Source organism: Globicephala melas, chromosome 8 (assembly GCF_963455315.2).
Source record: "Globicephala melas chromosome 8, mGloMel1.2, whole genome shotgun sequence".
In the NCBI taxonomy this organism is placed as follows: Eukaryota; Metazoa; Chordata; class Mammalia; order Artiodactyla; family Delphinidae; genus Globicephala; species Globicephala melas.
Window position 1 is genome coordinate 96,008,564 of NC_083321.1, and position 24,199 is coordinate 96,032,762.

At 48.9% G+C, this 24,199-nt stretch overlaps 1 protein-coding gene across 7 annotated transcripts in view; it reads left to right on the forward strand.

Moving 5' to 3' along the window:
* GRIK4 (glutamate ionotropic receptor kainate type subunit 4) overlaps positions 1-24,199 on the forward strand; it is a 446,784-nt gene that overhangs the window by 270,198 nt on the left and 152,387 nt on the right. For 5 of the 7 annotated variants that reach the window (XR_009564976.1, XM_060304197.1, XM_060304199.1 and 2 more), the window contains exons 3-5: positions 3,828-3,992; positions 17,421-17,518; positions 21,692-21,857. Coding sequence is in view for 6 of the 7 variants with exons in the window: in XM_060304197.1 (XP_060160180.1) it covers positions 3,828-3,992; positions 17,421-17,518; positions 21,692-21,857 (429 nt within the window). In the remaining variant the exon portion in view is untranslated. The remainder of the gene's footprint in view (positions 1-3,827; positions 3,993-17,420; positions 17,519-21,691; positions 21,858-24,199) is intronic. The other 2 variants (XM_060304200.1, XM_060304201.1) reach the window with 2 other exon arrangements.

A 24,199-nucleotide genomic window follows, 5' to 3' on the forward strand; every position in this document is an offset into this window, starting at 1 on the left:
TTGTCTCTTCTAAGGATGCCAATCCCAAGCGATCAGAGCCCAGCACTTATAACCTCATTTAACCTTAATTACCTCTTAAAGGTCCTATCTCTCTAAATGCACACATTAGAGCTTTAACAAAGGAATTTGGGGGGACATAATTCAGTCCATAGCACACACCGGTTTTTTTTTTAATTGAAGTATAGTTGGTTTACAATGTTGTGTTAATTTCTGGTGTACAGCGAAGTGATTCAGTTTTATATATATTTATTTCCATTATGGTTTATTACAAGATAGTGAATATAGTTCACCGTGCTATACAGTAGGACCTTGTAGTTTACCTATTTTATAGAAAGTCATTTGTATCTGCTAATCCCAAACTTCCAATTTATCCCTCCCCACTTTGGGAGGTGATTGAGTTTAGGAGAGGTCCTGAAGGTGAGACCCCAGTGCCCTTTTCAAAGTGACCAGAGAGCTTGATCTCCCTCTCTCTGCTGTGTGAGGACATCGGGAGAAGACAGCCATCTGCAAACCAGGAGGCAGGACCTCCCTGGAACCCAATTTTGCTGGCACCCTGATCTCCTACTCCCCAGCCTCCAGAACCGTGAGAAATAAATACCACCCACTCTATGGAGTTTTCTTTTTTTTTTCTTTTTGTGGTACGCGGGCCTCTCACTGTTGTGGCCTCTCCCGTTGCGGAGCACAGGCTCCGGACGCGCAGGCTCAGCGGCCATGGCTCACGGGCCCAGCCGCTCTGCGGCATGTGGGATCTTCCCGGACCGGGGCACGAACCCGTGTCCCCTGCATCGGCAGGCGGACTCTCAACCACTGCGCCACCAGGGAAGCCCCTATGGTGTTTTCTTATAGCAGTGTGAGCTGCCTAAGACACACCTACCTAGCCTACGCCCTTCTCAGCAGCAAACCCCCGAGAAGATGAATTTCATTAAAAGGAATATGACCTGTGGTTAAGAATGCAGGGTCCATATGAAACTGACCTGGGATCCCCTCCCTCCTCTACACTCACCAGCCCTGTGAATGAGGGCGGGCCACTTGACCTCTGTGACCTCTGTTTTCTCACTCCAAGTGAGGATGACACAGATAACACCCTTATCTCACAGAGTTGTTGCAGACAGTAAGACTAGGTAAGTCCACTAGGACTTACCCTGACGTTGTCGCTGGATAAATGTGTACCTATTAACATGAGGCTAGTATCCCATGGACCCGGTGCCTCTTTCCTGTGACTCATGCAGGACGGCACTGCCAATTCCTGACACTTTCGATGTCTCTTTTCTATGCTCCAGGGCTGGGTTAATGGTTTCTATTATATTTTTAACAGTGAAGCATTTCTTTTCTCCACAACGTGTCTTTTGGAGAGCTCCGATATCTAAAACTGATGGATGTGGAGTTGTGCTGGTTGAAATTAGTGTGGGGCTAGAGACCTCCCTTCAGCCTTCCCCTCTGCTTCTTGAAGGAACCCAGGGGCCCTCCAAGGAACACCGTTTGAGAATCGCTCCTCTGGGCTGCCCCACTTTCCTTCTATTCCCAAAGTCTTCCTTTCCTGGGACAGCACAGTGTAATTGTTCACATTTCTGCTTCCTAAGTAATAATCTCATTCTGGTCTTGCTTCCCTAAGGTGACCTGGGTAGGGATTTTAGGTGTCTCTGGGCTCTTCAGTCATACATTTACCGGTCCTTTGTCCATTCCCTCAGGGGGCTAATCCTATCAGGTGTGCATGGACTTTGCTACTTAACTCACAGAAGCCTACTTTATCGCCTAGTTCTTGGGATGTACCTCTGTGGCCCCATGTATGGCCAACCCGTGTAAATGAAATCTAATTTCTATTGTTCAGTAAGGCTATGCCTATAAATAAATCCACAAATCACAAAAAAAGTGCTTTGTCATATTCTGTGTCCTGGTTTTGGTTTGGAAAATGGGTCACAGGAGATATGGGAACCTTATATGGAAAAGATGGCATAGAAACTGGGTCTCTGTCCATACCAGCCACAGAGATTCAAGGGCCACGTGTCAGTGAAATCTATTTGGTCTGATTCTCTGTGTTGCTCTTCTGCAGCTTCAAGCTCTGCAAGATAAGCTCGATCTTTATTTTTGTAGCAGCTTTATTGAGATATAATTCATATAACACACAATTCACCCGTTTAAAGTATACAATTCAGCGTTTTTTAGTATATTCACAGAGTTGTGCAGCCATCTCCGTGATCAATTTTAGGACATTTTTGTCATCCCCCCAACACACTATGTGCATTAGTGGTCACCCTCCATTTCTCCCCAGCTTCCTCACCACCACCACTGCCACTGGGCAACAGCTAATCTACTTTCTGTCTCTATTTGCCTATTCCGGACATTTCAAATAAATGCTGTCTTTCAACACATGACCTTTTGTGTCTGGCTTCTTCAACTGAGTATAATGTTTTCAAGGTTCATCCATGTTGTGGCATACATCAGTACTTTATTCCGTTTTGTTTTTGAGTAATATTCCATTGTATAGATATACATTTTTGTTCATCCACTCATCAGTAGATGGACATTTGGGTTTTCCCACTTTTTGGCTATTATGAATAATGCTGCTTGGAACATTTGTATACAAGTTTTTTTTTATTATTTAGACAGAGTAACTTTATTTTTAGGACATTTTATTTTTAGTTTTTTAATTTGAAGTATAGTTGATTTACAATATAGTGTTAGTTTCAAACATACAGCATAGCGATTCTGTTATATATATATATATTCTTTTTCAGATTCTTTTCCCTTATAGGTTATTACAAACTAATGAGTATAGTTCTCTGTGCTATACAGGAGCTCCTTGTTGGTTATCTGTTTTATATATAGCAGTGTGTATATGTTAATCCCAACCTCCTAATTTATCCCTTCACCCACACTCCTGTGTACAAGTTTTTGTGCAGAGATTTTCAATTGTGTAACTTCCTCTACCAAGAGAATGAATGATACCAATGGCTAGATTTACTGAGTGTTTGCTGTGCACCAGATACTGTGCTGAGTGCTTCACACGCATTACCCATGTCATCTTCACTGGAGCCCAAAGAAGAGGCTCTCTCCCCATTTTACAAGTGAGGAGACAGAGGCCCCATAGCGAAGACGGGGCGGGGCTGGGATTTGAACTCAGGTTAACACGCATCCTTAATACTGCTTCCAGAGGTTGGGCAGCTGTTGGTACCACACCACTCCAACCATTCACACCGATTGTCACACTGATTAAATTGTGATGATGTGCCACGTATATACATTGTCTTACTGAATTCCCACACCAGCCCCATGAGGTTGTCTTACTCTTCCCCATGTTCAGTGAGGACAGAAGTTCATAGAAACTATGTAGCTCACTAGGTGACATGTGTCATCGGTGGACAACGGGCATTCAGCAGGGCCCTGTAGCGGCTCCTGATACCACAGGTCTCCCTCTCAAACCTGGGCTTCTTCAACCCTAGATCACCTCAAGGAGAGTTTCTCATATGCCCAGAATACCATTTTCAAAGGACTGCTGCCATCTCCCTCCCTTTGCACACGTGTGCCCATGTGTGCAGGTAAACCTAGGTTCAAGGGTATCGCGATGCCTGAGCCTGGGGACCTCTTCCAGGGAGGGCCCCTGGTGGCCTGCCGTGGCATTACAGTGTCCCTGAGGTGACTAGCCACACTAGAGTTCACCGCCACACCTGGCTACAGACCTAGACCCTTAGCATGCAGGGGACTTGCTTTGGGGACAGTTCTGAGGATGGCAGGGTGGAGGTGGAAGGCGGCACGGGGGGGAGACTGGAGTAGGAGGACGCTTAACGGTAGAGGGTACCAACTGTGTCCATGTGGTTGCCTGCCCACAGCTGCTATCCTGGATGACCCCATGGAGTGCAGCAGAGGGGAGCGGCTGTCCATCACCCTGGCCAAGAACCGCATCAACCGTGCTCCCGAGAGGCTGGGCAAGGCCAAGGTCGAAGTGGACATCTTTGAGCTTCTCAGAGACAGCGAGTACGAGACTGCAGAAACCAGTACGTAGCATGGGCAGGGCTGCCCTCTGCTTCCCTTGCTGGCAGAGGAGGGGCTGGTCATGTGAGCCGCACCCATTGCCGGGCCTGTGATGTAGATATTCCCAAGAGAGGAAGAGAAACATGCACCAGGAAGCCCTATAGGGCTTAGTCTAGACAAGATCCCAGGTTTTGTGGCAAATCATGTGTGGAGTAGAATTAAGACAGGGAATTCATTCATTCCTTCATTTACCCACTCATTCATTCCTTCATATATTGATTCATTCATCTCCTGGACATTCTGTACACAGATCCCTGAATGAAACCTTATATGGGATTAAGAAAGGAGAGATTCAGCCACAGCCCCAGGGAAGCGTAGTCATTGCACATCTGTTTCCTGTCTTGCTTTCTTTTGCTGAGGGCAGTGTTGTGGGAAGAAGCTGAGACTTGGGCTGGACATCAGCCACTCACTCTGTGGGTAACCTTGGACAAGTCAGTGATTCTGTTTAACCTCAGTTTCTTCATCTGTAAAATGGGAACACTAAGATCTACTTAGCGAATCTTGCAAGTCATTGTGAGATTTAAATGACTTGCAATATAGGAAAATCCTCTGAGTTGTAGTGCTTTACATTCATGCTCAGTTGGTCACTGCAGTCACACCTACGGAGCCCCTCCATGTGCTGGGCACTGCTTTTAATTCTCCCAACAGCCAGAGAGTTAAGTGTTATTATTCCCACTTTACCAAAGAAACTGAGGCTCAAAGACATTGGATAAGTTGCCCAACCCCAGAGCTAGTCAATGGCTGAGCAACTCCTGGACTGTGAACTTGCATCATGACCCTGCACATCTAGTGTCCCATCCACTCCACCTCCCCTGCACTTCTCTGGTGTGTGGCTGGTATTACGTTGATGACTTTACAGGATGAGCTTCCAGGTTAGCGGGGTGGTGGCTTGTAGCTGAGCTGGAAATGAACAACTCCAGTTCAGAGGGAAGGAGGGGGAGACCCTCAGCCCAGAGAGATGATGGCCTCCATTCCCTAAGGCTCTGGAGTCCCATCTCCTCCTTTTCTAGCCCATTTCAACCTTTAATGACACTCAATGGCAAAACCAAACCAAACTAAAGAACAACTCGCTCAAATATACATGTCAGACATCTGGTCGTCTGCATGTGGGTCCAGCGATGCTCTCGTCTGGGTTATTAATATTGCAAGAGAAGAAACACATTTACACTGGCTTAAGTACAATTGGTAGGATATTGTATGGATCCAAAGAGAGCAGCACGGGAGGAAGGCAGTGGCTCTCTGTCTGTCCCACAGCGTCTTTAGTGCTCTTGTTGTGTTGGATCCTTGCTCTTCCCTCTCTGCTACTTTGGTTTCCCTGGTTTATTCATCATGTCCCGTAACGGCCATCCAGGCCCAGCTGACAATTTGTTTATCCATTCAGGAAACTTTTATAGAGCATTTGCTCTATTGCAGGCCTGACTCAGGATATCATGCATGGGGAACAATGCAGAAAACAAGATAGACACAGTCCCTGCCCTCAGGTGGCTTACAGTCTCTCTTCAGTGCGCAGCTTCCCTCAGTGCCTCTTGGTTTGGAGACAAGGTAGAGGATCTGATTGGTCCTGTCCCACAAGCCACAGGCATTGACCAGATGACCTAAGAGCTACCCTTGGGGAGAAAGTCCACTGATTGGTCCTGTCTCACAAGCCACAGGCACTGACCAGATGACCTAAGAGCTACCCTTGGGGAGAAAGTCCACTCCGAAAGACTGAGGGTGGATTTCTATCACACAAAACAGGGTTGTTGAGGCCAGCAGGATCTATGGACACAGATTCCTTCAGAAGAAGGCATGGTGGAAACGGTACCTGGAATTGTCATTCATTTATTCACTTGGTCAGTCAATAAATATTTAGTGAGTGCCTGCTGTACTCTATCCTAGGCAATGGGGATTCAGCAGGGCACAGGTAGAAATTCTAGTTGTCACAGAGGTTCAATTCTAGTCCAACAAAAGGAAGATTCCGATTTCTCAGGATCTTCAAAATGAAAGCAGAAATACCAGCAATGACTTCTCATGAGTCTCCTGGTCCTGTCTGTATTGTAGTGTTTCTTTTTTGTCCATGCGGGCAGGTCGCAGACAGGGGTCCGGATGGCTAAATAGTTCTGTAGCCTATTCTTTGAAAAACCAGCTTCCCCTTCTTCTTCTTTGGTTCCTCAGGGTTTCCTTCGCAGAACAGAAAGCATGGATTGCCCACTGAGGATGGGGGTCATTAGCAGATGTAAATGTCTTCTCCCAATGACCCAGGCTTAGTGGAGTCAATACATCTAAAATATTAAGCTGGATGAATCAGGGGAAGAAAGGAGACTGATGTCTTTATTCCACATCACAGAGCTTTGGAGCATCTTTCTAAGGCCCCTCTTTTAGGCACCAAGTACTTTACCAACACGTGGCCCTCGGTCCAGCTTTTACACCTCGCTGTGTTTGAGGCGTGATTAGCATTTGTTAGAAAAGAGGGCTTTTGGATCCTTCTACCCCAAAGGCTTTTCATCTAAAGCCTGAGCTGCTCTCCCACAGTGGATTTTAAACACCACCCAGATAGTTCATAGAAAGCTTCCAGCCCCGCTTGCTCTTTCCCTCCCACAATAAGGGGGAGAGTGGGTGGTGGGTTACCGCGTTTAGCTGAAGCGGGATGGGGCGGGACTGGGGGGGTCAGTGGCGGGATGGGGGAAGGAGGTTAAAAGGAGGCAGGATCCCCAGATGAAGGAGGAACAACATCTCTGCGATCCCTACGTTGGGGAGACTGTGGTGTAAAGAGTAGGAACATGGATTTTAGGATCAGACCGACCAGGTTTCAATCCTGGCTCTGCTGTTTACTAGCTGTGTGACAGTGGACAGGCTGCTTAAACATTTCGTGCCTCCGTTTCCTCGTTTGTAAAATGAGGTGATGGTAATAACACCTCCTAGGGTCATTCGGAGCAGGACACGAGACAGTGCAGGTGAGTTCCTTAGCACCGTGCACGTACCAGGTAGTTAGGAAGTGGCAGCTATGGATTTCGTTGTTGGCTTTATTCTCTCCCCACCACCGCCTCCCCACCTTGGGGCTGGCTTCCTCCCCCTCTTACCATCATGTCTCTCTCCCTGTCCCAGAGTTCAGCCATCCCTACCTGGCAGCACCGTCTACCTCCCGGACTCCTCTCACACCGCCTGTCTTAATGTCAGGTGCCTTGTGGGGCCTCGATCATAACTGGATATTCCCCTCTCTTCCCCGTTTTCTGGGTTGATGCATCCGACAGCACCGAGCCTTTGTGTGCCTCCCAGAGCCAGCTACTGCTCCACCTCATGGTGGCTGTGTCTTCCCTGGGCTGGTGGCCTGGGGTTGATTTGCATTGTTAATGTAAAACTGCTTGAGTGGCTCTGGGGCCCTGACGAATGCCCCCAACCTCACACCTGTCACCCGGTGCCCCGAGACTCCACTTCAAGGGGATAAAAGAGATCCTAGTGATGACATCCTTGGTTGTGGAAAGCAGAGGCTCTGATCTAAATGGAGGTGGTAGCAATCCTACAGGGTACTCTTGTGCCCGCTCTCGGCAATAGGTGAGTTTCAAAAACTCTGCACAAATAATGAGTCACATTTGGGACGGGCGTGTCATTCAAGGGAAACAATGGCAATTTCAGAATCAAAGAGGATGAAGTGTAAAACTAAAGATGCTGGAGTTCAGCCATCTCATTTGATAGTTGAAAGCGAGGCTGGGAGATGGAAGGTATCACACGGGGTGTTCATAACAACCTGGACACTGGAAAGATACAAGTAGCAAACCACCCCGCTTTTATCTGGTTCACATAGATTTTCATATAGTGGGTTTATTTAAAGTGAGGGTCACCCGTAAAGCTTCCTCAGACCCACGTCTAATCCCCTCTACCTCTTTTCCTGGTCACCATCATTGCCTCAGGCTTCTTGATGTTTGACTTCCCAGCTCCCTCTGCGCAGCCCACAGATCTGAAATAAGAGGGCTGGACAAGACCTATCAGGTCACCTCCCCGCATGGCCATCCCTTCCCTCCTGGCTCAAGTATCTTATCTACAACTCTGCCTTTCTCGTGCAGCAGGCTGCCACAGCATCGCCCTCCTCTGTTCCTATAGATCCCTGTGTCTCCTACAGCGAACGTATTAGAGCTAAACTAAGTGCCACCCCCTCCCTTATCACCCAGACACCCTGAGGCACCATCCCTGCTGCTGCCAGAACCAGTCTGAAGTTTAATTTACTGCAGAGCTAGAAGCAGGAGCCTCCCCGTCAGCCCCTCACCTCTGCCCTGGCTTGTCTCTATGAGGGCAAGCGTGCTATCAGCTGTCCACACTGTTTCCCCTGGAAACCCAGAGGCTCACTGGTTCTCGGGCCCCGTGAGGCCCCAGTGCCTGGAAATGGGCACAGAGAGTGAGGTTCCAGCCGCCCCTCCTGCACAGGATCCCGAGCTTCTCGAAGGCTCTGTGGGCACGACCTCCGCTGATTCAAGGCTGCTTCTAGTGAGTAAAGGCTAACATCCCTCCATCAGCTCAGTAGAATGACTCCAAGTCAGCATGAGGGAAAATGGTGAGAAGCCAGAGGAGAAAGTCATCGGAATAGTGATGAGTCATTCAACATGCATTCCCCGCCTCCCTTTCCCACCTCACGTATGCATAACAGGGACGCAGAAATGCATTGAATTACAGCGGTTAGAAATGGCCTGGCCCAACCTCCTCATTTTACAGATGGGGAAACTGAGGCTCGCAGTCTTTCCCAGGAGGCGGCTAAGACCACACATCTGAAAAGTGACATAAATCTCAGTAGCTCTGCTGTGGGCTTGCCAGGGAGTGGCTCCGACAAGGGCAGAATGAGGTCAGAAATAGGTCATAGGTGTAGCTAGGCGGTCAGGTAAGGCCGCTGGGCCAGAGCCTGGAATGTTTGACAGGTGAGGGCATCCACGCAGAAGCCTTAATAGCATGCTTGAGGAAGGAAAAAAACCGGAATACCTTGGGGCACAATGACAGCTGTGTGTGGCTAAAACAGGGAGTGTCTGTGGGGGGGGTGGGCGGTGGTGAAGGCCAGGACTGGAGAGCTGTGTAGAATAGCGGTCAGGATCCTAATCGCCAGCACTGTGGGCTTATCTCCTGTGCCTCAAACTCCTCATCTGTAAAATGGGAACAACAAGAGTTCTCACTTCATGAGGCTGCTGAAAGATTAAGTGAGATGATGCGCTTAGAAAACTTAGAGCGGTGCCAGGAGTCAGGTGAACTCTTGATAAATTTCACCTATTAGTATGATTTAGTAGTAGAACTAGTATTGTAACTCCTCGCTCTCTGGATCATCGTAGGGATTCAGGGTGGTATTGTGTCTGCCAGCCCGGTGCCTGCATGTGTAAACTCCCCGTACACGGTGTTGCTGCTTCCTTGGTGGTCTGGGACCAGGCTGAGGGCTTTGAATGATACGCCGTTGGTGAGAGGAGCCAATGGTGGGTTTGTTTTCCTTCTAGTTGAGACGCAACCGGCATACAGCACTGTGTAAGTTCAAGGTGTACAGCATAATATTTGACTTACATATATCGTGAAATTATTATCACAGTAAGCTTAGTGACCATCCATCACCTCCTATAGATGCAAAATCAAAGAAACAGAAAAAATGTTTTCCTTGTGATGAGAACTCTTAGGATTTACTTTCTCGGCAACTTTCATGTAGAACATACAGCTGTGTTAATTATACTTATCACGCTGTGCGTTACATCCCTAGCTCTTTTATAATGGAAGTTTGTACCTTTTGACTGCTTCCTCCAATTCCCCCTCCCCGCACCCTCTGCCTCTGGTAACCATGAATCTGATCTTTCCTATGAGTTGATTTGTTTGTGTTTGAAGAATAATTGACCTACAGCGCTGTTGCTTACTGGTGTGTAACATAGTGATTTGATATTTCTATGTATTACAAAGTGATCACCACGATAAGTCTAGTTACCATCTGTCACCATACAAAGAAATAATACATTATCATTGACTATATTCCCCACACTGTTCATTTCATCCCTGTGACAGCCAGTGGCAGTTTTGAGTTCTCCGATACGCTGGGGCACGCTCACCAGGGAGGTCCCCATTGTGGGGCGTGACAGTGCACAGACCTGGCACTGCACCCTCACAGCACCCCTCTCGGCTCTTGAGGCCAGCAAGGCCAGTCCATTCAGCCCCGGTCCATTCACAGAACTGAGAGCGGACCATGCTCCCGAGGCTCTGGCACAAGGAGGGGTTAGTTCTTGGTGCTGATGGGGACGGTTGTTTGCCTCACTCCGGATAGCATGACCAAGCACACACACAGACCTGCGCTCCGGCTCCACTCGGGCTTCGGCGCCGTGAAGTGTCTTTTTTTTTTTTATTGCGGCACGCGGGCCTCTCACGTTGCGGAGCACAGGCTCCTGACGCGCAGGCTCAGCGGCCATGGCTCACAGGCCCAGCCGCTCCAGCCGCTCCGCGGTATGTGGGATCTTCCCGGACCGGGGCACGAACCCGCGTCCCCTGCATCGGCAGGCGGACTCTCAACCACTGCGCCACCAGGGAAGCCCGCCCTGAAGTATCTTTATGTGAAGGACTCTGAGGTCTCCCGGCCTCTGCTCCACGTCGATATCAGCTACCGGTGGCCCCGATTGTTTACCACAGGGGCTCCGGGAGCGCCACGCTGTAAATAAAGAAGGCCCAGTTTCCTCGTCCCCACCCCGGAAGCTGCCCCTTCCCTGGAGGGCCTGCCACCAGTGAGCCTGTGAGTAACTGCTCTGCACCATCTTCAGCACAGCCAGACCCTTCCCCTCCCTGTGAAGACTCAGAGAAGGTGAAGTTCCCATAAGCACCTCCTGTCCAGACCAGGAGTCTAAGGAGACTTCAAATCCAGGCCGGAGCTGGTATCTCCAGGGGAAGAAGTTTCCCCTTCTTACAACATCCCATCATGGTGTTTTATTCCTGCAGCTGCTCTGTCAGTTGCCTTCCAACTCCTCTGCTGGCTGGGAAACTTGGTTGCCGTGGCAACATCACTCACCTCTCCCTGCTCCCTGGGAGGCAGAAGTAGAGTGCACCTCCCTCTCCTCCACCCCTCAAACTGCTCAGAGGTCCTCACGAGACAGCCAGAGCCTGCACAAACAGGGTCCAGGAAGTTTCAGAACTGGGGTCCTTTATAACCGATTTTCATTTCTACTGAAACGATGCCTGCACCCTTCATAGGGAATGAAAGAACAATTCCCAGATCCCAGGAAATCCCCAGGCCGTGGCTGCTGGGAAGATGATAATTCACTTTCATTGCACTCATTTTGAATCATTTCAATTCAGTTGAACAAACATCTGTTGACTAATTCCTTTTTGCCAGGACTGAATAAATGTGACCCCTGCCTTCAAGGAGTTTCCAATCCAGTGGGAAATGGGGGATGGACACTCACAGCAGCAGGCACAGGTCCACGAACCCTTGAGGCCAGATGTGTTTAGGTTTCAGAACTTGCCGGATACTGGGAAGGTCATGTGGTGCTTATAGCGTACATTAAGTAGCATCTCAGATGGGGCTTGGGGCTGAACCCCACACTCAAAATTAAATGCATGCTTACATTCAGATATTCATATATTATAAATAGCTTCACATCTATCTATTTAGATCAGATTTTGCCACCAAATGAGTTTGATGAAACCACTCAGTTTCAGAGCCTTTTGGATTTTGGAATTGGGAATAAGGGATTGTGACCTTCTGTAAGAATTTCTTTTTAGGAGAAGCTTCTCCTTACTGAGACCCGGCATAATGAGCTAGCTTGGGGCAGAAGCTGGCCAGGAATTCAGAGATCAGGGATGCTGACCTGCCCAGCATGAAGCTGACTCAGAGCCATGGTGTGATGTGAATATTGGGAGGGAATGGCACCTTCTCACCTATGGGCAAGAACTGAGTGGGGCACTGGAGGATCAGCAGGAGTTTTCCAGGCGGAAGGGCAAGAGAGGGCCTAGACCATGGTAGCCTGTGGGTGCTAATGGACTCCTTCTCAGAAAAAAGTTTTTAAATGAATAAAATTACATAGATAGGATGACCAGGGAAACCAGTTATATGGAAATGCAGTTAAAATATTTTAATAGTGATATATTAATGTATTTTAACTGTATTTCCATGTAATTGGTTTCCCTGGTCATCCTATCTATGTAATTTTATTCATTTAAAAACTTTTTTTAAACATCCTATCTATTAATGTATTCAATAGCTAAACGTTACAACTAGCGTAATTTCAAAGTAATTATGAATATGAATGATATTTCAAGACATCTGCAGCACTGTAATGTGATATGAAAACACTCACGATGTCTATCAATGACAAAGTCACAGCAACTGTTAATATACTGTGGTTTATTGCCTATATTCCAAATTGAAGGAAATGCTGAATTTCTGTTAGGGGTTAAGAGAAAATAATGCCATTTTTCTTCCCCCAGAATGTTCACAGACCACTGACTTCTGCCCACAGATCTCAGGCAGAAGGTTAAGACCCCTGGTCTAGTCAGAGAGAATAACTTGGGAATAGGTTCAGGTAGGAAAATCTGGAGTGTGTTCCAAGTGAGCTGGCGGGAAGTGGGAGGAGATGTGCAGTGGTTGGGAGCAGACCCTGGAGTGAGGGATCGGAAGTTTGAATCCTGACTCTGCCCTTTAACTTTTCTGTTTTCTTGTCTGTAAAATGAGGGTGACAGTAACAGTGTCTATCACATCAGGTTGTTTCCAGAATTAAGTAAGTCAATTCACATAAAGTGCTTAGAATGGGCCATAAGTGGCACTTAATAAATGTGGGCTTTTATAACCTCTTCTTCCAGTCACTCCGCAGTGCATAACAATTTTCTGTATTTGCTTAGTTGTAGCCTTCATGTAGATATACATATAATTTTATATCCTGCTTCTTGCTCTTAGTATTATTACATAAATATTTTTAAGATTATTATAAACTGTTCATAAGCATTTTAAATGCCTAAGTAATATTCCACTTGGCTATATGACCCACACTTTAGGTAACTATTGCCTTATGATTGGACATTTAGCTTATTTCCAATTTTCTATGAAAAGAGTTGAGTGGGCTTCAGTGTGGTTCAACAGCTATTTATTGAGCACGTTAACTCTGAGTCCAGCCCTGTGCTAGGCATGGAGGACACAGAGATAAATAAGACAAGCTTTCTGCCCTGCAGGAGCACACAGACCTACGTTTAGGATTATAATTGGCCTCGCTTTGGAGAACAGATTGGAAAATGAAGAATCCTGGAGACGGAGAAAGCCCTTAGGAGGCAGGTAGCAGAAGGGGCTGATGGATCTGTGACAGTGGGAGCGGGAAGGAAAGGATAGTGGGGGGTGAGCAGGTCAAATGGTCAGAACCTGGCCCCTGATTGGTATAGCGAGTGAGTAGATGCAGTAAGGAAAGGTAAGGAAGAGGCAAGGGCGACCACGGTTTGAACTTGGAGCTAAGGGGGGTAAAGTGAAGTGGTTAAGAGCTTGGGCTTTGATGCCAGATGGATCTCCAAATTCAAGCCCAGCTCTACCATATATGACCTGTGTGACCTTGAACAAGGCACTTAAATTTTCTAAGCCTCAGTTTCACCATCTGTAAAGTGGGGATAATAATGAGTCTTCCTGACAGTGTGGAGATCAAATCAGATTATGTATGAAAAGTATATAACAGACATGCTGTATTGGGAATAATAATAATGAGTCCTGTAGCACGTCAGTACCACTCTAAGTGCCCTGTATGTATGAACTCACTTTAATTCTCACGACATCCCTGCGGGAGAGGTGCTGTTAGCATCCCAGTCCTATAGGTGAGAAAGCAGTCTCAGAGAGTTTGGGTAACTTGCTCAAGGTCTCACAGCTAGTAAGTGACCCAGTCAAGACTCACACTCAGATAGACTTGCATCAGAGTTCGTGCTCTTAAGGACTGTGCTTTCTGCCTTTCTGCCTCTCTCTCTGGAAGAGACACCAGAAGGAAGTCCCTGTGGCAACGCCCAGCAGGTAGGTGGAACGCGTTTTGTAACCCAGGACATGGGTCAGGCTGTAGGATCACCTGGGCAGAGATGAGATGTGGAGTCCACAGGCAAGGTCGAGATTGCCCAGGGAGAGTGAGGCATGGCCAAAATCTGAATTTAGTGGAGAGGAGAAGGAAGAGGAGTTGGCTAAGGAAGTGAGAAAAACCAATCAGAGAAGCGGCTGAGAATCAGGATCGGATAGTGTCATGAAATTCAAAAGAACAATGCAAATGCTACAAAAAGAGAGATAAGAACTGCTAAGAGACACCGGTGACCTTGGGGAAGCAGGTGCAGCAGAACAAGATGGGGTGTGGTCTGGGGTTGAAAAGAGATGGGCGAAGTGGCTACAAGGAGTGGGGCAGACAGAACAGGTAGTGGGATGAACACTGGGTGGGGTCCGCAGACTTGAATTCCAACGCTGGCTCAGACCCTTATTAGGTGTGTGACTTTACGGGGAGTCACTTAACACCCCTAGGATGCTGTTGCCTTATAGGTAAAATCAGGAGCTAAGCTCCACCCCTGAGGCTGCTGTAGGAATAGGAATTTGATGGCCAATGAATTTACAGCCCCTAGCAGCCCCTAGCTACTTCTGTTCAAGCCACGGAAGTAGCTTGAACTTTGAAGAGTGTTCTTCAAAGGTAAAGCCTGTCCACAGTTACTCTGTTGCTGGGGATGGTTCTGACACTTGGTACTACTGAGTCCCCCTCAGGCACCCACTGCTGGCAACCTGTCAGTCAGCTGAGATCCACGATGTTAAAGGACCCCCGCCTGAGCCTCAGGCTGAAAGAAGACCCCACAGGTCTATCGTTTGTGTGATAAATTACAGACCTGTCATTTGTGTGATAAATTACAGCACCGGGATTTGAACCCTGGTGCTCTACCCCACCGCCTGTGCCCCATTAGAGCCATAACTTGGCTGTATGGGCCAGTGGTTAGGACTCTGCTTTAGGAGGAAGAGCACCAGGTTGCAGCTGTGGCTTTGCAGCTGGCTCGGTAAGGATGCTTGGACTGATTCCTTAACCTCACTGTACTGACCTGACACTTGATGTGAGTAGGAGGAGAATGTGTCCAGAGATGAGCTTTGAGGTTTGCAGAGAAGGACGTCTCATAGCGAGACTGGGAACCACAGAGTATAATCCGAGGGGCAGCTCTGTGGCTCTGATATCACCACGTGTGTGCTGAGAATTGTCCTACGTTCTCTCTCTGTCTGTTTTCTCCTTTTCTTCCCCCCTTCCTTTCTCAGTCTGTAACATTTTTTAAAAGTAATTTTTATTGGAGTATAGTTGCTTTACAATGTTTTGTTAGTTTCTGCTGTGCAGCAAAGTGAATCAGCTGTATGTATACATATATCCACTCTTCTTCAGATTTCCTTCCAATTGAGGTCACCACAGAGCACTGAGCAGAGTTCCCTGTGCTGTACAGTAGGTCCGCATTAGTTATCTATTTTATACATAGTATCAATAGTGTATATGTGTCAATCCCAATCTCCCAATTCATCCCACCCCCTCCTTCCCTCCTTGGTAACCGTAAGTTTGTTTTCTACCTCTGTGACTCTATTTCTGCTTTGCAAATAAGTTCATCTGTAGCATTTTTCTAGATTCCACTTATAAGCGATATTATACGATATTTGTCTTTCTCTCTCTGGCTTACTTCACTCTGTATGACAATCTCTAGGTCCACCCATGTTGCTGCAAATGGCATTATTTCGTTCCTTTTTATGGCTGAGTAATATTCCATTGTATCTATGTACCACATCTTCTTTATCCATTCTTCTGTCGATGGACATTTAGGTTGCTACCATGTCCTGGCTATTGTAAAATCAAAACTACAATGAGGTATCACCTCACACCGGTCAGAATGGCCATTATCAAAAAATCTACAAACAGGGCTTCCCTGGTGGCGCAGTGGTTGAGAGTCCGCCTGCCAATGCAGGGGACACAGGTTCGTGCCCCGGTCCGGGAAGATCCCACATACCGCGGAGTGGCTGGGCCCGTGAGCCATGGCCACTGAGCCTGTGTGTCCGGAGCCTGTGCTCCGCAGCGGGAGAGTCCACAACAGTGAGAGCCCCGTGTACTGCAAAAAAAAAAAAATCTACAAACAATAAATGCTGGAGAGGGTGTGGAGAAAACGGAACCCTCCTATACTGTTGGTGGGAATGTAAATTTGTACAGCCACTGTGCAGAGCAGTATGGAGGTTCCTTAAAAATCTAAAAATAGAACTACCATACGACCCAGCAGTCCCACTCCTGGGCCTATATCTGGAGAAAACCATAATTCGAAAGGATGTAGCATTTTAAAATCTTACATTCTCTCCTCTTCTGACTGCGTGTCCTACCCATCCACTCATTCATTGGACAAACATGAACTGGGCGCTTAGAAAACATTGTGCTGGACACCAGGGAAATGCGAAGTGGGGACTTAGAGATAAATGCGTCTCAGCTCTGGCCTTTAAGAGGTTTGAAATCTAGTGAGAGGAGAAACACATCTAAACAACAAACTGAAACAGACACATTTACAAGTGTCTTAGAACAGAGGGAAAATCTGTGGGCCTTGGAGCCCCAGGGAGGATGGATTCTACTTAAAGGAGTTGCGGGAGGGGTAAGGAGAAGGTGGCATTTGAGGTGCTTCTTGACAGATGAGTGAGCGTCCGGGGTAGAGGAGGGAAGGGCGCCTTCCCCAGGGGGAGGTACAAGGTCACAGAGCGTGCTGGTTGGTCAGGAAGGCATGTGATGGGCTCAGGGAAGCCGGAGCACCAGGCTCCAGGCCAGGTGAAAGGAGGGTGGCATTGAAAGATGCGGGCCCTCACGGCCACTCACTCTCTCTCTTCCTTCTCTTCTCTCTCTCCTGTCCCCTTTGACTTTAGCTGAGCTCCTTTCTTCTCTCTGCCTGCCTCATCCTCACTATCCTTTTTCTCTCTGCTTGTCTACCTTTTTTCCTCTCTAGACTCTCTTTCTTTCTCTTTGCGGGGGCTAACAGGTTGCATGCTGGCTGGCCGTCCTGTGAGCTGGACCCACAGCCCCTGCAGCAGCCATGCCCGGGCTCCCAGCACCCATCCTGCAGGCTAGGCAGAAAGGGGGTGGGGCGTGCAGGTTTCCACTGTGCACCTCCATCCTTCGGTGACAGCCCAGACAATTTATACACCCTGTTGGCCGAGGCCGTATGTTGTCATAACCTGGGTCATTTCCTCATTTAATACCATCCATAAACTCCAATAAAGCTGTCCTGGAGCCCAGTAGTCCAGGGGAGGAGAGGCACTGGGTTTGGAAGAATAGGAGGGGGGACCAGGATGGGGACGGGGGTGGGCGGGAGGTGAGGGGCCAGTGGGGGGAAGATCGGAGGACTCGAGGCCGAAGCCCACGCCCCACCTGATGAGCGCCTTGTTTCCTTTCCTGCTCCCCACGTTTTGCCCCTGCCGCTGGCTGCAGTGTGTCAGATCCTTCCCAAGGGGGTGGTCGCTGTCCTGGGACCATCCTCCAGCCCGGCCTCCAGCTCCATCATCAGCAACATCTGTGGGGAGAAGGAGGTGAGTGCTGGCCAGGGTTGGGGGGCTCTCTGCAGGCTGGCAGCCTGTGCCCCAGGCCCAAAGATATCATGGATTCTTAAGGGCTGGAAGAGTGAATCAAGTCTGGTTGGTGTCACTAATAACATCAATACAAATAAAAGAACTGGGCCTTTGTTGGTCACTTACTTTTTTCAGGTTGCTTGGATGGAGGGGACTCAGAGGAAGAGTTTCGTAAGATTTTCAAGCTGAGCCCCTCCAAGTCTTGGAGTCCTGTGACAGGGGAAGGGGGTGTCCCTTGAAGGCGGCAGGTAGAGGGAGAGGCTGGGGAGGGTGGTGGTCCAGGGGAGGCCAAGAGGGCAGAAGTCTGAGCTCCACAGGAACAGCTGCGGAGTCTCTGTTTAGATATTGGGATTCTGGGGAAGAATGCCTTTGGGGCGAGGCCTTGCTACATTTTAGTGCTGAAATAAAGTTTGAAAACCTCTGTTTTGTAAGCTTTCTAGAAAAGAGATTTTATTTCGCTTTCTTCTTCATTCACCAATTCCAGGGTTTACTTCTCCAAAGTGTTGGGTCCATTCCCTCTAGCCTTCGTTCCCTGGGAGATAAAGATGGCCTGCTCCCTATTCCAGCAACTCTCTCCCTCCTTTTCCCCCAGAGGAAACAAATTGGAAACTTCAGAGATTCTATTGCCGGAATCTTTCCTAGTCCTTCTTGGAATCAATCAGCCCCTCCCCTTTCAGATACATTCCTGGGAGACAGTGGCAAGGTGACCACATAGCCTCCCAAAGGCCTTCTAGCCAGGTCTTTGGGGAACAGATGGAGCTTGGTGGTCAGGAGCTGTGGAGGGGCAGGGCGGAGGGACAGGAGACGGAAGGGCAAAATTGGCACCTGTCCTGGGAGCCTAGAGGCTCAGCCTTCCAGAAGCGTTAGCTCTGGGAGGGTCCAGTTCTTGCAATAGGATGGGGCACCTCCTTAGTGAGCTGCCCTCACCGAGGCAGTGGAGAAATAGTCAGGCCCCTGCTTAGCCCAGGCCCTCTGGAAGCCACTCCCTTGATGCTCCCACTTCTCTTATGATCAGAGGGCTTGGTCCCTGCGGCTTTGGGAAGAATACTGGTCTTCTTTGTTTTAGGAACGCACTCTAGGAATTGTTATCAGCACAGTAGAGTGCCCTGCGGTCCTAGCTCCAGTCCTGCAAGGGGTCTTACTTACCACGGCCCTGTAGGCTGAATCCTTGAGCTTCAGGCCATGCGCAGGGTCTGTGTTGACAACTCCCCATCCTTCCTCCCAGATGTCCTGAAAGATGACTCCCGAGCCAGCCCAGGCCAAAAAAAAGAGCTTCTGTCCCACTGCAGTCCCTTCCAGCATCTCCCAGGCCTGGGCCCCTGCAAGTTAGACCTGATGCTTCATTTAAATCTTTCTTGCCAGGCTCCACATAACAGCTCAGATCTGTGGCAGGTTGTTATTTCCCGGTTGCTCTGATCTTCACCAAGTGAGGTTGCCAAGACTTTGGCTGCCCATTTCCTCTTTTCTGCTCTCTCCTTTTTGTTCCCCCCCTCCCTCTTCCCCAGCAAACTTTCCTCCCTGTCCCCTACAGTCATCCCCCCCGTCCCCACTCCAGAATGGCCTCCTCTTGGTGTTCAGCAGCTATTTTATCTCAGCGAACACATCCCTTAACCCTGCTTGGCATTTCAGGCCGGAGGTGGAGACCCTGATTTGCACCCATCTTCCCATCCCGCTGCCCCGGACCCTGTGCCGTTGACCAGCCAGGCAGGCTGTGCTGCCCAGGGAATGGCCAGATGGTTACCCCTCCTTTGTCTGGTCATGTTCCTTCCAGAGCAACCTTCCCTCTCCATTCAGATTTTGCACTTCTACTATTTTATGAGGCTGAACTGCCTCGCACTGATTCCCTTCAGCTTCAGGGAAAAGAAATGGAGTTCTCACTGAGGAGTTCATTCTTTTAAATGCTGCTAAGATGTCTGCAGCCCCGGTGGCTGGCTGCTTCTGCCTTGCTGCCCTCCCCTCCATGCCGCTCACCTCTCCATCCCCCCACCCCTCCATGATGACTTCCGGGGATGCATTTGCACCTGCAGATCCGTCTTGGATTGATCTCTGTCCCAGAGAGAGACTCAGCAGGATTGGCCTGGCCATCCCTTTCGGGGCCCATCAGAGCAGCTGGCTGCCTCCGAGCAGCCTTCAAGATGCCAGGCTGTGCTGGAGACTTCGCACCAGCTCCCCTTCTTAGGGAGGCCCCTCAGCCCTCACCCCTTGCACATACAGACCTAAGAGCTTTTGCAGGAGCTTCAAGATTTGGGGAGAAAGGGGGAAGGGAATGAGAAAAGGCATTGCCTAAACACTTAGCCCACATGTTAGGAACTGAACTAGCACATCCTTCACATACAGGGTCTCGTTTTGTTCTCCCAAAGCTCAAAAAGCACCTGTTGTTTCTCCATGTTAATGAAGCTTAGCCAGGTTAAGCAGTTTGCCCCAAATCACACAGCAGAACCAGGATGCAAACCCAGGACTGTAGACTCTAAAACGCATTTTCCTGAGTCTTCGCTTTCCTGAGCCTTTTGCCTGCTTCATCTCTGGGATTGGTGGATCCAAGGGAATCTCTAAGGGTACTTTCTATGGGGGGGTAAGTTAGCTGCTGCTGGAACCCGGTAGGCTGGATGGCCACACGGAGAGGGCCTTGGGCAGAGATGCTCAGATGTGTAAGCCAGCCAGCCTGGCCACCCTGCCCCTGCCCAGCCTGGCCTCCATCTTACCCTTCTGTGACCTTTTTTCCTTTCAAGGTGCACTTGTTATTCATTTTAGACAGATTGTAAGCGTTGCAAAATATGGGAAGAAAGACCCTTTAGGACACACCCCAGGTCAACGTCGCTCTTTAATGTCGTTACTCACCAGTCTCTCTCCCCAGTTCTATGCTTTTCGGTCTCTGCTAAAAAATATTGGTTGCCCTCTCTCTCTGGTTCAAGGGCTAATCCTAGTTGAATTCAGGAATTTTCTCCCGAGTTTCTGCTAAATCTTTACCCTCCCCTCATCCCAGTCTCAGAGGAGCTCTGGTCTCTGGCTGACTTCTTTCAGAAGCTTAAAAGGATAAGGTAGCAGAATCCTACAGAGACCGTGTCAATGTCATCCCAGACTCTGGGCCAGGCCAGGCAGGGAAGACTTCTGCAATCACGTCTGAATAACCCATGCTAGGAACCAACCAACTCACCATCAGGAAGTTCTTCGTGCTGTCCACCCTCAATCTTACTCGCTTTCACATCAGTCCAAACCCATGCTCACAATAATCTGGCCCTCACACTGGGCACCCTAAGTGAGGATGAGGGTTGAGGTTTCAGCCCCATCTCTGATAGAGGCACAAGCAGCCTTTAGCTCTTCTGGCTCTGGGCACCAGGGTGACATAATAAAATCAAGGTGGATGGCAGCTTATTACGTTTTAACTTTCCTATTACCTACCCAGTAGCCTAAGCTTCCGGTAAAGCAGCCATTCCAGCCTGTTAATATCTCTTTCCTGGAGAAGAGAGGCAGAAGGCAGGGGCAGTGCCTCCCTGAAATGTCAGGAATAGATGCAGAGGGAAGCTGACACTGTCCTAATGAGGCCATAGCAGGCATTTATTTACCGGGCTCCATCCGGAGGCCCTCTAGATGGTTTCCCAGCCTGCAGCGCTTCCCCCTCCTCACGTAAGTCTACGGAGGAACCCATCCCAGGCCTTTAGCCAGGATGGGAGCTGGTTTATTTATCTGTTGGCTAGGCTGGGCTGAGGGGGCCCCTCCCTTAGTCCCCAGGGCATCTCTGCTCTGATTCATTAACCACACATCAAATAGTATAAGGATTATGCCTTCAAGAGCCATCTGTCTGTCTGCCCAGCAGCGGGCAGTTCTTCTGAGAATAAAGACCTATTGTTTTGTCTTCTCAGGGCCACAGACCCCAGCTCCAAGGTCCACAGTACATTTATCCAGGTCCCCGGCTGAAGGGTTTCCCATTCTGGGTCTCACGCGTTGTCATGGATGCCACATCATCTTCCTCCTGTGGAGTGGGTGCCCCGAGTCTTGCAAATTCCATCTCTTGCCAGGCAAAGTTCTTTTACAAAAGAAGCCACCCTCTGCAGCTTTGTCTCACTCATCCCTCTTTTCTTTTTGTCTCGCTGGTTCCGGATCTTCCCTGCTGCCCACTTTTGCTCCTCCGCCCAGGTCCCTCATTTCAAAGTGGCCCCGGAGGAGTTTATCAAGTTCCAGTTCCAGAGATTCACAACCCTGAACCTCCACCCCAGCAGCACTGACATCAGCGTGGCTGTAGCTGGGATCCTGAACTTCTTCAATTGCACCACCGCCTGCCTCATCTGTGCCAAAGCAGAATGTAAGTTTCCCCAGGCTGGCTCCACCCGAGATGGTCAGATCTTGTTGATTTCAACCTGATTGAATTGCCCCCCCCGGCTGCAGATGATACGCCAAGAAGGGGCGTGCTCCTTCCAATTGTGGGAACGACAACCAAAGGGTTCGGGGATTCCTGAGTGTCCTTGGCTGTTTTCCGTGTGTGTAGGTGAAAGAGAGAGAGCAGTCCAGGAACACCCTTTGCCAGAACTCCCTGTGCATGCGCGGAACAGAGAGGAGCTCAGTTACAGGGAGACTGGCCAACCACCAAGCCTTTTGGCATCTGCAAACGCAATTCCCACGTTTTCAGCCTCATTGTTGAGGAGCTACAAAGAGAGAGAGAGAAAACAAAAAATTAGATGCATTTGTCCTTGATGGGTTGAAGAGCTTCTTTCCTCAGAGAGTAGATTTTTCTGATGGAACAAGGTCCAAGGTCAATTCCCGATAAATTTTTTTTGTTTGTTTTTGCAAATGCAGGTTTTAGAAATGCATTTTCTCTGACTCTCAACTTGCGACATAAATTTAGTGTTTATGAGATTTAGCTAATTTAAGCCAGCACATTCCAGCAAATCTGTGCATCCGTGTGCTCCCGGTGACAGCTGTGCACCACACACAGTCAGACAGGTGCTGGCTACTGGCTACCACTGGGGCCCGGAGCCCGAGATGCAGGCGTCTGTGTCATGTGGCTCACCTGTGCAGGTCTTCCCCTGCGGGTCTGGGTGGGCTGCACTGGAAGAGGTTCGCCATCTCCATAAGGCTCCTCTCTATGGCTCCTCAGAACTGCTCTGCAGTGTAAGTCCCTCCTCCATCCTGGAATCCCTACAGCATCTGAAAACAAAAGCCCCCTCCCTGCCAAGGGTCAGAACCATCTTCTTTACGGGACCTCTGCACCTTACTGACTCCACTTGTACCTGCATTCATTTATTCAACACGACGCGATTATTTGCTCTGTGCTACCCAAGAAACAAAGTAGCTGAGTCCCAACTATGTATGCTTTTTGGATACCTTATTTAATTATTACAACAACCCAGTGGGTTTGGAAATGTTGGAATTCCCCATCTTAAAGTTTAATACAATGTATAGTCCAGTTCCTCAGTCTCTCTAGCCACACGTCAACTGCTCAATAACCACGTGTGGACAGTACAGATATAGAACATTTCTGTCTTCACAGAAAGTGCTACTGGACAGCGTTGTTTTAGATCATAAGAGTTTTATGGACAAAGCGTTTTGTGGCTAAAAAAAGAGAGAAGTGTTTAGATAACACTTCGTTCTCTCTCTCCCTCGTGGAGATTTTCAGCACACATTAGCATGGACACCCTGAGTTGTCCTGTGGCCAAAACAACTATTTACCTCAGCATCTTCCAAATAGGTTTGATCATATGCCCACCAAGGGATGCTGATCTCAAAGCTCACAGGATGCTAGCATGTGATGGAACAGAGCTGGGATATGTTGCATTCCACCAGGTGGCCCTCCTCATGTAGCATCCTCGCAGCATTGAAAGGTATAACAGAATCAAGGATTCTCCCCCGGAAATTTCTGCCACAAGCCCACTCAGGCAGGACTGAACTGGCACACCCCAGGCACCCAGCGAGAATGTTGAGAGACAGAGGACAGGCTGTAAATATGCCCAGGCAAAGATTGTCCTGCAGTCCTCATCTGTGCTGGCTACAGCGTCTCACCAACCTGACAGGAAGTTCTTTCTTGTGTCTAGCCACAGTCCCTCTTGCTTTGAAGCTGAGCCCTGTTTCCTCTGCTTCAGCTCTTACTGGGCTTTGGGAAGTAAGTTGTTCAGATGTTTAACACCTGCTGTGTGCCAAGTGCCATGCTAGATACTGTTGCCTCCTAGCCCAGGGCTATTTCCACTGGAATTGACATTCTCTGACATTCTAACAGTTCCTTGCAGATTGCAAAGCACTTTCACTTATGTTTTCCCACTCTACCTCCCTCTTTCCCAGTCATTCTGAGCTGAGCAAAGAGTCTTGGAGCTGCTAAGTGACTTGACTTTAAGGTCACGAAGCTGGTACATGACAAAACCAAGACTCTTAACTCTGGTCCTCCAACTATGAGCCAGGGCTTCCTCCTCCGAGGCCCCTCCCACCCTCCTGGGCTGCACCAGCAGACTCAGAGGAGCAGCTCGGGGTGGGCTGTACCCAGCAGGCACAGTGTCCTTTGAAGGGCAGAGATCTCCCTGGAGCAGTGTGTCCCCTTGCTCCATTGAGTAGGGTGCGGGATGGCTGAGCACAAAGTTCTGGAGAGGATGAGCCTGCCCAAGTGCTAGAGAGGCCGGCCCACCTCCCAGGGGAGACGCATCAACCACACAGTGCTGC